The sequence below is a fragment of the Thamnophis elegans genome, chromosome 3 (assembly GCF_009769535.1).
Source record: "Thamnophis elegans isolate rThaEle1 chromosome 3, rThaEle1.pri, whole genome shotgun sequence".
In the NCBI taxonomy this organism is placed as follows: Eukaryota; Metazoa; Chordata; class Lepidosauria; order Squamata; family Colubridae; genus Thamnophis; species Thamnophis elegans.
This window is the reverse complement of record NC_045543.1, coordinates 35,942,086-35,957,833: the sequence shown is the minus strand read 5'-3', so window position 1 is coordinate 35,957,833 and position 15,748 is coordinate 35,942,086. Positions and strand designations below refer to the sequence as shown.

Genomic DNA, 15,748 nt, shown 5'->3' with positions numbered 1-15,748 from the left:
TCAGGCCTCCAGTCATATTCCTTTTGGATCTTTGGCCTGCCACACTTTGTCTTATTTTACTATACTGTTTCATTAGTGGGGAATTGGATGGGGAATAGTAAGGAGTAGAATGTTGTTGTCAAAATAAAACTTTCCTTTCTAGAAGCCCAAGGTCATCCTTTGTCTTTGCACCTCTGCACCTGACCGGACGTGGATGGGTGGAATTACCAGGGTGGCAATTGAAGATTGGACCATGTGATGAACTTGTAGGTGTGGGGCCAAAGTCTTGAACTTTCAACTGGGTGAAAACCCAGGAAGCTTTCAGATTCAGGTTTCCCATAGATGTACCAACATGTCTCTCTTAATAAATTGGAACTTTGAGGAAAGCTCTTCCTTGAACTCTGATTTAATTCTGGATGATATTTGGAATGCTGACATTAACCCGAATCTCCCATTAAAATAAATCACCAGCAACCCTGACATGGGGTGCTGGTGAGGGGTGCTGACTCCCAACACTGACCTGACCCGGTCAGTGTAAAATATTAGCGAAGAATTAAGGTAGAGGGTTTTGAGAAAAGAAGCTTATGATGAATTGCTTCTCTGAAATTCTTTCAAAGTGCAAAGGAATTTGTGTGGGAAGATGCAGCTGGAGGGGGCTGGAAAGGTTAATTCTACACACACATGGCAAGATGATTGGAGCCTCCCAGACCAACTTGTGCAGCCAAACCACTCAGCACAGCTGTTACAAAAACGGTGTTTCTCCCATGCCTCTTGAAAAAGTTTCATAGGATGGGACATCATGAGATCCTCTTGTTCAGTTCCTACCAGGCAGTCTCAGGTTGTCGGTGTCGGCTGGTGGTAACTCCAGTAGGAATCTCCTCAGGATCACTCCTCTGCCCCTCTCCCAACGACCACCTGGAGCGGATGGATCTTTCCTCCAAGTTCAATTCAGCCATCCGTTCCGTTTCCAAGGGGCATGAGGATCCGGTAGCCCCCATGTAGTCCTCCTGGTCACTGCCTGGGTTGGGCATTTCTGTGGAGGATTTTTGTTTTTAGTGCACTCCCCTCGGAAGGTGTTACTTCCCAGATGAGCATGAAGGTAGATCTTGCTTATTGTCAGGCGTGCCTCCTTCAATAACGAAGAACGAAAACTCCTAACTCCATTGTTCGTGGAATTAAAATATTTTTACTGGTTATGAAAAGATGGCAGTGAAAGTAAAGCAAGATCTAAGTCAGAAAAGTGCGAACAAATACATATCAAATGATAACCCAGCCCCCTCCCTCCAATGACCCCACTCTGTAACTCCTTTAGGTGTCATGTGGGGTGCATCTCTAAAAGGCATCATCATGTTGGTATGCAGGATGGTTGGCCTTGACCAAGTCCAAACACTAGCCACCAGCATGCGCAGAAGATCGTGAGAAGAAAACTCCCTTCTTCATATCACTCCTGTACCATTTATTCCCATCCCAAATACCATGCCCCCACCCACCCCATTTCTATGGCAGCCGATAGTAAGTACGCGAAGCAGAGGCTGACAATAGCTGTTCTATAAACTGATGGATTTTATTTAAAGATTTTCCAAATACATATCTAATAATTTGCTCCTCCAGCTTCTTAACTTCCTCTTTAGTCAAAGAGTAGTTTTTTGTATGCATCAGAGCATGAACCAGAGCCAGAGCCACAAGCATCAGACAGCGATGACGGCATCTACCGCATGTGCATTGATCGCAAGGAATTGGCGCAGAAATTTGAATCACAGTTTCCACTCTGCACTGGCCGTGGAGGCAATCAGAAAAGATTGGCTTGCCATTTCGGGGACGCCATCTGCCAGCATTGTGAGTGGAAGGGACACATTGCCAGAGTCTGCAGGAGCAAGTTCCCAGCATCCACCCGACAGCCGCGGAATCAACCAGCGTACCCAAAGCCACAGAGACATGGAACATGGCAACCACAATCCAAGCAGCCAGAGGGAGCCACCAGAGCAATGCACCACATGACCATCGACCAAACCTGCGTCACATAAACCATGAAGCTGAGAATCACAGTCCTCCTTGAGGGATCCCCATGCTCCATGGAGATCGACACGGGGTCATCCCTGACCATTATGTCTTGGGCTATGCTCAAGAAGATCATCCCCAACCTGAAGAGGCGCAAGCTGCAAGTTTCAGAAATCCCCCTAAACGACTACCAAGGGAACCAAGTCCCAGTTCTTGGACAAGGCACTTTCAGGGTGCAATACAAGTCATTCAATGGACTGCTTCTGGTGACGGTAGTAAACAGCATGTTGCAAAGCCTCCTAGGACTGGACTGGTTCAAACTCCTTGGCTGTGAAGTAATCGGAATCAACCCCATCCACGACAACAGCACCAAAGAACTTCTTAAGGAGTTCGAGGATGTCTTTGGCACCAATCTTGGTAAATATGTGGGGACCCCCATATCATTTAATCTGGACCCAAACATAGCTCCAATTAGACTGAAACCCAGGAGAGTGCCTTTCACTCTCCGACACAAAATTGACTTGGAAGGCCTGGAGTTCCATCTTATTCTTTGGTGTTGGCGCAGCATGTATTGCATGTACTTTCTCTTTGGTGGGGTGCAATTCGGATGCATCAACCAGTTATCAACTTGATTTACTGCTATTTGACATTTTTCTTCCTTTACCTTTAGCCTGGCCTCTTGGAATCTTTGTAACACTAATTGTAGTCGTTCAAATAGTTCAGGTTTACTGGCAGTAGATATGAGCACATCATCGAAATAAGGGACAACCCCAGGGATGCTATGTAACAAACATTCCATCAGGCTTTGTAACAAACCTGGGGCCACGCTTACCCCAAACTATAGGCAATGACAATGGAATGCCCTCCAATTGTTTGGGCTTCAGTAGTGGCATCATCCACAGGAAATTGTTAGTAAGCTTGGGTAAGATCTAACTTTGCAAAGATCTCCACCACCACCACCCCCAGTGAATGTAACAAGTGCTGTACCACTGGTAACGGGTATACATTCCATTGAAGAGTACATTTATAATCCGCACAAATCCAGACCAACACATCTGGTTTCACTGGTGTCATAATAGGATTTCCCACATGGCATGATCCACTGGTTCCAGTATGCCTTGTTGAATAAATTTATCCAATTGTTCATCAACCTTGGGCTTTAATGCAAATGGCACCCTCCTCGGTTTCATTCTTATTGGTGCCACTTTAGGGTCCAAACTGAAGGATATCACAGTACCCCTATATTCTCCCAACGTCCCATTGAACATGTTGGCAAATTCTTTATTCAACTCTCTGATGGTCTCCCCCAGGGTTTTGTGAACCCCTGTAATCTCTAACCCAAAGCCGCAAACCAATCCAGTCCCAGGAGCTTAGACAGTGAGCCTTCTACGACAACCAATTTAAGTGGCTTTCCCTTGCTTTAGCACTTATTGCAGCCTGATTCAGCACAGCTGATTGGTGGGTGGATTGGACTGCCGGAATACCCCCAATCAGCTGTTCTAGGATGTAGGGATTGCCACAGACCATCGCTGCCTCCATACCTCACATTTTTGGCCTCTGGTGGGGATGGGTGGGGCTACATTCAGTGTATAAGATGCACCCAAATTTTCACCCTCTTTTTGGGGGGAAAAGGTGTGTCTTATACTCAGAAAAATATGGTAGTTATAATTAGTAGCCAACATGAGTTTGTTCAGGCCAAACAGATGATGCCAAACTAATCTTATTTCATTCTTTGACAAAGTGACTAAATTAGTAGACCAGCGAAATGCTGTGGACATAGTATGCTACTACATAGTGCTTACATACATAGTACTTAAGACTTCAGCAAGGTATTTGACAAATTAGATCCCAACCTACTCTTTGGTAAATTAGAAAAATGGGAGATAGACCGCATCACCATTAGATGGATTTGTAACTGGCTGACAAATCAACACATAGTCCTTAATGGTACTATGTCTACACAGATGGAAGTAAGCAGCACGGTAACAGAAGGTTCTGTCTTAGGGCCAGTGCTCATCAATATCTTCATAAATGACTTAGATGAGAGAATAAAAGGAAAACTCATCAAATTTGCAGATGAAACTAAGCTAGCAGGAATAGCCAACCCCCCCTCCCAGATTATGAGCTCGGGATCTGAAAAGATCTTGACAAACTTGGACAATGGGTTCTATCCAACAACATTAAATTTAATGAGGAGAAAAGTAAGGTTTTACACATAGGCAAGAAAAACTAAAGGCAGAAGTACAGAATAGGTGAAACCTGGCTCAAAACAGTAACCATGAGAGGGATCTAGTCCTAGCAGATGATCACAAAACATGAGCCAGTAGTGTGCAGCAGCAACCAAAAAAGCTAATACAATCTTTGGATGTATAAAAGAGGCATAGAATCAAAATCATGTGAAGTATTAGTACGCTTTAGAAAGCCTTAGTAAGGCCACATCTGGATTACTGCATCAGCTTTGGTCACCATATTACAAAAAAGACTTTGGGAAAAGTGCAAAGAAGAGCAACTAAGATGATTAAAGGCCTTTGTCAGTGTTCCAATTAACAGCCCATAGGAAATCACAACCCCAAGGTAAGATTCCTCAAAGTATACATTTATTAGGCATGCAGAGTAAAGCAACAAAGAATGCAGAGAGAGCAACAAAGATGATTAGAGGACTGGGGGCTAAAACATATGAGGAACAGTTGCAGGAAATGAGTATGTATAGTCTAGTAAAATGAAGGACTAGGAGTGACATGATAGTCGTGTACCAATATTTGAGGGACTCACATAAACAAGAGGGGGTCAACCTACTTTCCAAAGCACCAGAAAGCAGGACAAGAAGCAATGGACTGAAACTAAGGGGAGAAGCATCCTAGAACTAAGGAGAAATTTTCTGACAGTAAACCTCTGTAACAACTTGCCTTTAGAAGTTGTGAGTGATCCATCACTGGAGGTTTTTTTTTTTTTAAAAAGATTGGACAACCATTTGTCTCAAATGGTAAAAGGTCTTTTGCCTGAGCAGAAGGCTTGGACTAGAAGACCTCCAAAGTCTCTTCCAACTCTGTTATTTTCTTATTCTGGATGTTGGTCAGTTGATTGTACAGAGAAAGACCAAATAGTACGTCCACAATGCACAACTTTCAGCCACCTAATAAAATGCCAATATCACATCATGCCCATGTATTTCTCCCATATATTCTTTGCCTTGGAAATGAATTTCAAAAGCATTAACTTTTCTATCTGACTGAAAATTAATGAGATAAACTGCAGGAATTTTCTGCACGTCACTTGTTTTTTTGCATAATTATTATAGCATATTCTAGCTCTGAACTCAAGGCAATAGAAGTATCACCATGGATCAACTGAAACATACCTGAACACAATTCCTGATATGAAGTAGAAAATTCCAAGGGTGTCCATAACATTCCATAAGTCAGAAAAGTATTTACTCCCATTCATATACCACTAATAAAAAAAAGAAACAGAAAATTATATACGTAATAGAATAAAGATAAGTAAACAATACCATGAATCCAAACATTTATGTGTACCTAATAGGAAACTAATATATGTACTATTTATCAAGCTATTTAACTTAAGAAAGTTGGTAAGAATCAAAGGAAAAAAATGAGATAAGGACAGTTTGACTTCTTGGATGTTTTGCCATGGAATCTACACAATTGTGTATCACTGATTTCACTAACCTGGATGGCTTGGGGAAAATGGATAGTTTGAAATTGCTCTTGGCTTTTATGCCTACTGGGACAAAAATGCATCCATGTGGCATTATAACTTCAAATGTGCTATAAATGATTGCATTTTTAAAAATCATGTCTAATTCGGCAAAAGGAGCAAAATGCCCCACTAAATCCACATAAAGGGCAACTCACCACATAGGTTTCTAAGTCCTTCTTCATCTTAGGCCACAAAAACTGCCTTTTTATAAGGTGTAGAGTTTTTACAAACCCAAACTGTCCCGCTGGCTTTGTGTAGTGACTCTTTTGTAGGATCATAGTTTTCTGGCTGGCTAGGACATATATTTTATTCCCCTTCCACGCTAAATCTTGCTTTAGCATTAAGTCACCTGTATGCTTTTGAAACCACTCATCCTTCCCCCCTCCCCAAGCTTCTTTCAGTTGCTCAGCAGCAAAAAGTCTCTTTAGCTTTTTGAAAGCTGCTTGACATTCAACAGTCCAATTCAAGGCTTGACTCAGTCTAGGCTTTATCCTTTTCCTCTTTTTTAACAGGTTCATAATGGGCAGCGCTATTTTCGAGAACATGGGAATGAATTGTCTATAGAACTTTGTGAATCCTAGGAAACTCTACAGTTGTTTCCTGATCCTTGGGGCCTTCCATTCTAGGATCAACTTCCCCAGGTCCATCTCTACCCCTTCTCTGGAAATACAGTGCCCTAGGTAGTCTAAGCTAGTCATGTGTAAGTCACACTTGGACAGCTTCATGTATAGGTGGATTTTAGCAGCTTCCTTAGCACAGTTCTCACTAGCTTTACATGCTCATCCATGATCTCAGTAAATATTGTCCAAGTACACTAGCACCCCTTGGTATAGGTGTTCATGTAGGACTTCATTTCTCAGCTATATGAACACAGCTGGCACCCCCTGTAATCCAAATTGGTAGCATCCCAAGTGGCAGTTGAACATATCCTTTCATTCATCTCCCTCCTTGATCCTCAGTCGGTAGTACACTCCCCTCAAGTCCAGCTTGATAAAGATCCTCCCCTTTGACAGGTATCCCAACATGTCTTTCATCTAGGGGAGATGGTCCTCCATGCAAATGGTGTTTATCCCCCTATAATCCACACACATCCTTGGGGACCCATCTTTCTTTTCTTTGAAAAGCATTGGCCAGCTGGATGAAGCTTGTCTATAAGTTCCTAAGTTCTTCAATTTCCCTGGATATCATGGAATATATCTTTGGCTTTTGTAGCTTTGCCCCCAGCATAATCTCAATAGCACAGTCCATGGGATGGTGAAGTGGCAGCACATCTGATCCCTTCTCACTAAATACTACAGCGAGATTGTAGTACTCCTTTGGAATAAGCAGCTGTGACACCTTGCCCTCCGTCAGCATCTTAGCTGACTCCATTTCCATTTTTCCACCTGCCATCTCATAGCTGGTGCTTGATATTTTCTCTAGTTCCTGCTGCTTAGCCATTTTCTTTTTCATGCACCACTTAAAATCATCCCAGTGCACTGTTGGGTTCCACTTCTTTAGCCATGCTAGCCCTAGGGTCATGGTTTCAGTCATTCTGTGGCCCACAATAAAGCAGAGAGTCTCTATCTGGTTCCTGAGCCTTAGGCTTACTGGGTCTGTCAAGTAAGTTCCTTTCATACCCCCCTCCCCATAAGGGAAACCATCTAGCTGTTGAAATCACACAGGCTGCTTTCCTGAGTCTTAGCCCCAACTTTTCACTGTCGGAAGCTGATCAGGCACTGGTTGCAACCCAAGTCTAGTAGAATGATGGTGTCCTTTACTCCTGAGTAGGGGCCCAGAGTCTCTACCCTGGCAGTTATTGGGATGATGGTGCCACTAACCATCAGGTCATCTTCCCCTTTGCTGTCACTTTCATAGAAGACTTCATCAGGCTTGTTGGGGGTCAGAGTTCCCTCCACTTTGCTGGAGTGGGGAAGAGACCTCCATGACCTGCTATGCGGCCCATGTCTTCTCCTTCAGCTTTGCCAGCAGCTTCTTCATCTTCAGCCAGGCCGGGCTCATGACATAGATGCTGAATGTGGAGCAGGGCAGTTGGCTGCTTGGTGGCCTTTCTTCCTGCATCAGAAACAGGCTACTCTCCTTTCTCCTCCTTTCTCCTCAACTACTCAGGCTTCTCTTCCTGGAGAAATCCCTCCCCCCCAGGTTGTGGGGTGCTTCCCGGTTGCCTAGCAGGGCAACCTTCATGTGCAGTGTGCTGGTGGTACTCCATCAGGTCTAGTTCCATATCGGTGGCCAGTTAGTACCATGCCCAAAGGCTGTTAGGCACCCTTTGGGGCAAGCAGTTATGGTGCAGTTCTTGGTTCAGACCACCCCAGAACTGGGAGACTAGCAGAGGCAGAGCCATGAAATTCTCAGATGTAGATTGGTCGCTTCCTTTTCTAGATGGAGCAGATCCTGGCCTCTGCCCACTAGGTTTCCATGGGATCCTCAAATCCGTACCACATCTTTTGCATGAGGGCTTCATGTTCATCAGCTTCAGGGCATTCTCATAGTGAAGTGACCCCAGTCACTCTGCGGTGTCCCCTTCGAGGGTCGATGAGACACCATTTACACAGGAGGGCTCATTAGGGTGCATATCACTCCAAATAATACTACACCTGTGTCAGGAAATATGCTAGAAATATGCTTTGCCTTCAAGAGGGGGAGGCTTTCAGTCTTGGTATACTACCACATAGCCTATGGCAGCTCCACCACTTGTGGGGATGCCTGTATAGTGCCTCCTGTCACCTTTGGAGGTGGCTGGGCTTGCTTCAGATATGCCGGAAGAGGGGCTGCCACTGCCCCTTGCTGCCTGGTTCCCACTGCTCCAGGTAGGTTTGAAACTGCTGGCTACAATGGAGGTGAGGATGCGGTAGCCACAGCTCTGCCATTCCCATCCCAACTTTTGTCCCCACCAACTGGGTGAGGTGGAGCCCTGGACCTCCAGCTTGCTAAATTTCTCTGAGCTGTTCCATTAATGGGCTATGGGTCATGGTCAGGAACCTCCATTCTGTTGGCTCTTCCCACTCAGCAGTTCTCCTGGATTTCCACTTGCTTCCTTGGATCACCATAACTCCAGGAGAGTACTCTGCCTCCGCTGCCTTCCCTACATTGCCAGCCCACAATGCTTTTTGCTTCTGAAGTTGCCTCTTCTCCCTGAACAGGTGGCTGCTCCAGTTTCTCGGGTCCCTGTTTAGGGAACAGGGCACACTATCCTGATCGTTTGCCCCAAGCCCTGCTTGGGCTGTTGTCAGTGCCTCCCGGAGGGGGCTTCTCTCAACTTCACCCCACCATCCATCTTCAGTGTTGGCTGCCAATAGCTCAGTATCATAGCTCCCCTGGAAGTGTCCAGGTAAACTACAGTAGATTGCAAAGCTGGGTTAATGTCAGCTGTCCAACTAGAGAATCCCAAAAGAGAACTCCTGGGAAATTTTGCAAACTTCTGGGACATTTTGCTTCTCCAAAGTAAAACTTTATTGAATACACTACATTGGCACAAGAAGAAGCAAAATCAGCTCTGGTTTTCCTGGATTATTCAGCACCTGTGTTCTATGACCTTTGTTCTCACATTCTGCAATCTGCTTGGGAAGATGCTTCCCAAGCAGATGAAGTTTGTATGGTAATGTAAGGTGGCAACCTCATGGCGCTGTGATATATCCTTACCTGTGAGTAGGCAGGAGAAGGCAGTTCTGTGGATGCATGTGGCGAAAGCGAGGCAGGGCGAGCATCGGAGAGAGCCGGTTCAGGGCATGGCCAACCAGCTGTCACTACTGGTTCGGTGAACCATGCTCAATTACCACTACCTGTTCTCCTGAAGCGGTCTGAACCAGGAGCAACCCACCTCTGTGGTGGGTCCTTTCCAAATTTTTCCAAATCTATTGGGGGCTCCTGCTTTTCTTGTCTGTTTGTTTCTTAGACTGTATATCTTTCCCTTATCCCCCCAAGGTCATTACAAGCAATAACATGTGCATGCAAATTTGCACATGTTATTGTGCAATAGCAAATTGCCATATAGCCACTAGCAAATGAATATGGACTCAACAGGCCCAAATCTTCATGGCTCTTAAAACACCACTTTCTTGACTCTTATCACTTGAAACTTTATGAATGTCTCATCAAATTCCATCATGACTTAAACAATTTCCATCCCACCATTAATTTCATCCGTGCCCTATCGATAGAAATTCATTTCCTTGATGTCATCATAAAAGTACACAATAGGTACATAAATACTACATTAAACATACCTAATGCTTCCAGCTTTCAACCAGAATACAACACCAAATCTATCATCTAGACTAGAACTAGGTTCAATGCTACAACCACTTTTATTTTTGACAGAGCTGTTCAAGAATACCCAATAAAATAAATACCAACAGATAAATTAATACAGTAGAACTAATCAATTCTCAGGAAGAATCTATTAAAAGATAGACCACAGAAATAGAACAAAACACCTCATTGATTGCCACCTACAGTTTATAACTGAAACTATTCAAATTATGAATAAGCTACAGCTTACACTGGCCAATGATACCACATTTTCTCAGTACCCAACTGAAGCAGATTCTCAAAAACAACAAGAAACAACAGGACAATAATGCCAAAATGGGAATCAGACCCTGCCACAAATCTAGAAGTATACTTGCACAAACAAATTATGTCTTTTGATAAAATTTGTTATATAGAAAAATAATACATAAAGAGATGGAAAAAATGGAATTTTGTTTACTATATACATTGATGGCAGAAAGAATCATATGCTCAAAAAAGGAAAGAGACTCCTACAATGGAAGAATGGACCAAAAAGATAATGGAATTGGCAGACATAGCAAAGTTAACTGCATTAATTGGGGGAAAGAATGTAAATAGTTTCTTGTTTCTCCTGGACTTTCTGCTCAAAAGGGGGAAAATGAAACTTTGAGTTTTTATGATTAAGTCATGGTTGTAGAAATGGCTAGATTGACAATTTTAGATAGGTAAAATGTTGATCTTATAACTGCATCATGTATCTTACTGCACCGAAAGAAGTTGGAAATCATTGCTTTTTGATTCCATTTTTTCTTTTCTCACTTTAGCTACTCTTCCCTTTTACTTCCCCCTTTCCTATTCCTCTTTTTTCTATTGTCTTTATTTCTAAAGGAAAATGCTACCAAATCGAATTTTTATCCAACTCAACTTCATCTTATAGTACCTACAGAAACAAGCACCTTTTTATTCCTGATTAAAGTTATACATCTCCCTAGTGACATTTTCTTTAATTGCATCTATAATACAATACAATAAAATACAAACAATACAATACATACAATACAATACAATACAATACAATACAATAGCAGAGTTGGAAGGGACTTTGGGGGTCTTCTAGTCCAACCCCCTGCCCAGGCAGGAAACCCTATACCAGTGATGGCTAACCTTTTTCCCATTGCATGCCAAAAGCGGGGGGAGTGCAGGGGGGTTGTGTGTGGGCATGCCCACACCCATAATGTTATGCGTGCAACCCACTCCTTCCCCCATGCTTTTGGTGCATGATGGACCCATTTTTGCCCTCCCCAGGCTCCAGAGGCTTTCTAGGAGCCTGGGGAGTGCAAAAAACAGCCTCCCCCGCCACCCCAGAGGCCCTCCGGAGGCTTCAGGAGGGCAAAAAACAGCCCTATGGGCAACCCGGAAGTTCAGGAACAGACTTCCAGTTTGCCCACAGGGCCATTTCCCCCCCCCCCCTCTGGAACCTTCAGGGAAGCCTCCTGAAGGATCCAAGGGGAGAAATACGACCCTATGGGCAAACCAGAAGTCACTTTTCAAGCTTCTGAGGCTTCAGGGAAGCCTTCTGAAGCCTCTGGAGGGCGAAAAATGGCTGAAAAAGAAGGCTGAAGTTCTCTGGCCAGTGTGCGCATGCGCACTGGAGCTGACAGAACAATGCCTTGCGTGCCCTAACAAATGGCTCTGCGTGCCACCTGTGGCACACGTGCCATAGGTTCACCATCAAGGCCCTATACCATTTCAAATAAATGGCTATGCAACATCTTCTTAAAGACTTCCAGTGTTGGGGCATTCACAACTTCTGGAGGCAAGCTGTTCCACTGATTAATTGTTGTAACTGTCAGGAAATTTCTCCCCAGTTCTAAGTTGCTTCTCTCCTTGATTAGTTTCCACCCACTGCTTCTTGTTCTGCCCTCAGGTGCTTTGGAGAATAGTTTGACTCCCTCTTCTTTGTGGCAAACCCTGAGATATTGGAACACTGCTATCATGTCTCCCCTAGTCCTTCTTTTCATTAAACTAGACATACCCAGTTCTGCAACCGTTCCTCATATGTTTTAGCCTCCAGTCCCTAATCATCTTTGTTGCTCTTCTCTGCACTCTTTCTAGAATCTCCACATCTTTTTTACACTGTGACAACCAAAACTGAATGCAGTATTCCAAGTATGGCCTTACCAAGGCATTATAAAGTGGTATTAACACTTCACATGATCTTGATTCTATCCCTCTGTTTATGCAGCCTAGAACTGTGTTGGCTTTTTTGGCAGTTCCTGCACACTGCTGACTCATATTTAAATGGTTGTCCACTAGAATTCCAAGATCCCTCTCACAAATAGCACTGTTGAGCAAGGTACCACCTATACTGTACATGTGCATTTTGTTTTTCTTGCCTAAATGTAGAACCTTACTTTTTTCACCATTGAATTTCATTTTGTTAGATAGTGCCCAATGTTCAAGTTTGTCAAGATCCTTCTGTATCTTAAGCCTATCTTCTGGAGTGTTGGCTATTCGTGCCATTTTAGTGTCATCTGCAAATTTGATGAGTTCCCCATTTATCCCCTCATCCAAATCATTGATGAAGATGTTGAAGAGTACTGGGCCTAAAACAGAGCCTTGGGGTACTTCACTGCATACTTCCCTCCATGTAGATGCAGTTCCATTGAGGACTACACATTGAGTCCGGTTAGTCAGCCAGTTATGAATCCATCTGGTGGTGATGCTGTCTAACCCACATTTTTCTACTTTATCTAGTAGTAGGTTATGGTCTACTTTATCAAATGCCTTGCTGAAGTCCAAGTCAATTATATTGATGACATTCCTCTGCTCCACTAATTTTGTCACTTTGTTGAAGAATGCAATAAGATTAATCTGGCATGATCTATTTTTGACAAACCCATGTTGGCTTTTGGCTATTACTTTGTTTACTTCTAGATGTTGGCCAATTCATTGCTTGATTATCTTTTCCAGAATCTTCCCTGGTATTGAGGTCAGGCTGATAGGTCTATAGTTTCCTGGATCTATTTTTTTCTTTTTTGAAGATGGGAACCACATCAGCTCTTTTCCAGTCCTCTGGCAGTTCTCAGGTGCTCCAGGATCTCTGAAAGATATAGTTCAGTGGTTCTGAGATCTCGTCTGCTAATTCCTTCAGAACCCTGGGGTGTAATCCATCTGGTCCTGGTGATTTGAATTCGTCTAGGGTAGATAGGTGCTCACTTACCATTTTCTTCCCTATTTCAACTCGTGTTCTTAATCTGATCTTTGTGGTGCTGTTTTTAGTAGGCTGGACTGTTTTTTCCCTTTGTGTAAAGACAGATGCAAAAAAATGAGTTAAATAGTTCTGCTTTCTCCCTGTTGCTTGTCACCTTCCTGCTGCTTGCTCCCAGCAATGGACCAATTGTTTCCTTAACTTTTTTCTTGTTTTTAACATGTTGGAAGAATCTTTTTTTTGTTATTTTTTGCTTTTGTGGTAAGTGTTTCTTCATTGTGAGCCTTAGCTTTCCTCACTTCATCTTTACAAGCTCGGGCTATTTGCTGATATTCTGCCTTAGTTATGTCCCCCTCTTTCCACTTTTTATATTTATCCTTTTTGTCTTTCAATTTGTCAGAGCGTTCTTTATGCAGCCATGCTGGTTTCTTTTGAGAGCTGTTATTTTTCTCCTTCATTGGTATTGTGGTAGACTGGCCTTTTATAATCTCACTTTTCAAAATTTCCCAAGCTTCTTGAGTTGTTTTCCCCTTGAAGATTCTCATCCATGGAATCCTTCTCTCTCTAAGTTTATTGAAATTAGCTCTCTTAAAGTCCAATACTCTAGTTTGACTTCGTTCTACTACTTGTGTTTACATAATGTTGAATTCCAGTATTGGATGATCACTTGCCCCCAAGGTTCCTGTAGCTTCAACACCTTCTATCATTTCCTCTCTGTTAGTGAGAATTGTCCAATATGGCTGATCCCCTTGTTCCCTTCTCTACCTTTTGGGAAACAAAGTTGTCTGCTAGGTTTGTTAGGAATCTGTTGGATCTTCCACTTGGTGCAGAGTTTGTTTCCCAGTTGATGTCAGAGTAGTTAAAATCCCCCATTACTATTGTGGTGTGTTTCCTACATACCTTAGTTAGCTGACTAGCAAAAAGTTCATCTACTTCCTCTGCTGGGTTGAATGGCCTGTAGTATAGATCTATGGCAATGCCATCCCCCCCTTTAATTTTGACTCAAATGCATTCAAGATAGTTCTCATCATTGTTGTGCTCTATTTCTGTAGAAATGTAGTTATTTCTTATATATATAGTGCAACTCCACCTACTCTTTTATTTGGTTTATTTTTTAAAAAATAATTTAAATCCTCCTAGCTGTATGTTCCAATTGTGGGTTTCATCCTACCAAGTTTCTGTAATGGCAACAATATCATATCTGTCCTCATTTACTTGAATTTCTAATTTACCCTGTTTATTCCTCATACTGTGTATTGTGTAGTGTGTATAGACATTTGAGACCATTTTTATTGACCCTGTGTTTACTACCTACATAACCTGTGTTATGCCTGACTGCCCCTATTTTCTTGCCACTTGTATGATTCATGCGCATGGTATGGCATTCACTATTAAATGCTTGGTTTTGCTTGACAGCAGGACTGATAATCTTACCACACAAACATCTATGTTACACGCACTGATAACCCTATGAATTTTAGATTGCTGGAGACAGAAATGTTCTGTATCAATTAATTCTCTGTCCCCACTGTTCAGTTTAAATGTTTATCCAGAAAATCTGTGAATTTAATGCAAAATAACTCAGTCCCTTTTTTGAATGGGTGCAAACTATCTCTTTTGTACAGTTTTTCATTGGACCAGCTGCAGGCATCATGACTAATAAAACCAAAGCCTTCCCTTTTACACCACTCCTTTAGCCACACATTAAACTCTGCCACATACTGGGCCTTCCCTTTTTGTTCCTTATATACTGGTATAACCTCTGAGAAGATAAGCCTACAACCTACACTATAGTACTAAGTTCATATCCCAAGCTCTGGAAATCATTCTGCACAGAAAGTACATCTTTTTGGGACAGATAATTTGTGCCAAGATATATAATAGCATCAACATCACAGTCCTTACTTGCATTCTTGACTATCTTAAGAATACACTTCTTGTCTCTGCTGGCAGTAGCACCTGGCAGACACCTGACCTCTTTCGAAACCTCCATACCTTTCCTAAATTTACATCCCTTACAATTGAATCACAAAAGAGAAGGTGACTTCTCTTTTTGGATACCTACATCTAGGATGGCTTTATTACACAGAGCTCATTCAGAACTACTTATCAATATTTTTCAGAAATCACAACTGATCTGGAATGTAGCAATGGTGGCCTTACAGCAAAACTATAGTTTATCTGCCTCTGACACAATTCAAAATGCTGGTGATAATTTTAGAATTGTTCAAGGCTAGCTCTATGTAATAGGGCAAATCCATTTGTGTCATTTAACACCCACTACTATGGTAACTTGTGTTAATCGATTAGTTTAACACCAAGTACAATTCTTTGGTTGTTAACTTATAAAATTCAATATGGTTGGAACTAGGCAGAACCAAGTAAAATATGCTTGATTAGAATGTATAGTGTGTGTTTATTAAGAGCTTTCTCATATTGGTAAATCCAATGAGAGGAATGCAAAAGCAGGCACTTGTGGGGATGACATATATATATACATACATACATACATACATACATACATACATACATACATACATACATATATACACACACACACACACACACACACACACACACACACACACACGGGTAAAAATAATCACT

At 42.5% G+C, this 15,748-nt stretch overlaps 1 protein-coding gene across 1 annotated transcript in view; it reads right to left on the bottom strand.

Annotated features, from left to right (window-relative positions):
- The window catches only part of TRPM8 (transient receptor potential cation channel subfamily M member 8), a 175,729-nt gene that overhangs the window by 44,592 nt on the left and 115,389 nt on the right, over positions 1-15,748 (bottom strand). Inside the window, exon 18 of the mRNA XM_032213076.1 lies at positions 5,336-5,427. Within this exon, the coding sequence (XP_032068967.1) occupies positions 5,336-5,427 (92 nt within the window). The remainder of the gene's footprint in view (positions 1-5,335; positions 5,428-15,748) is intronic.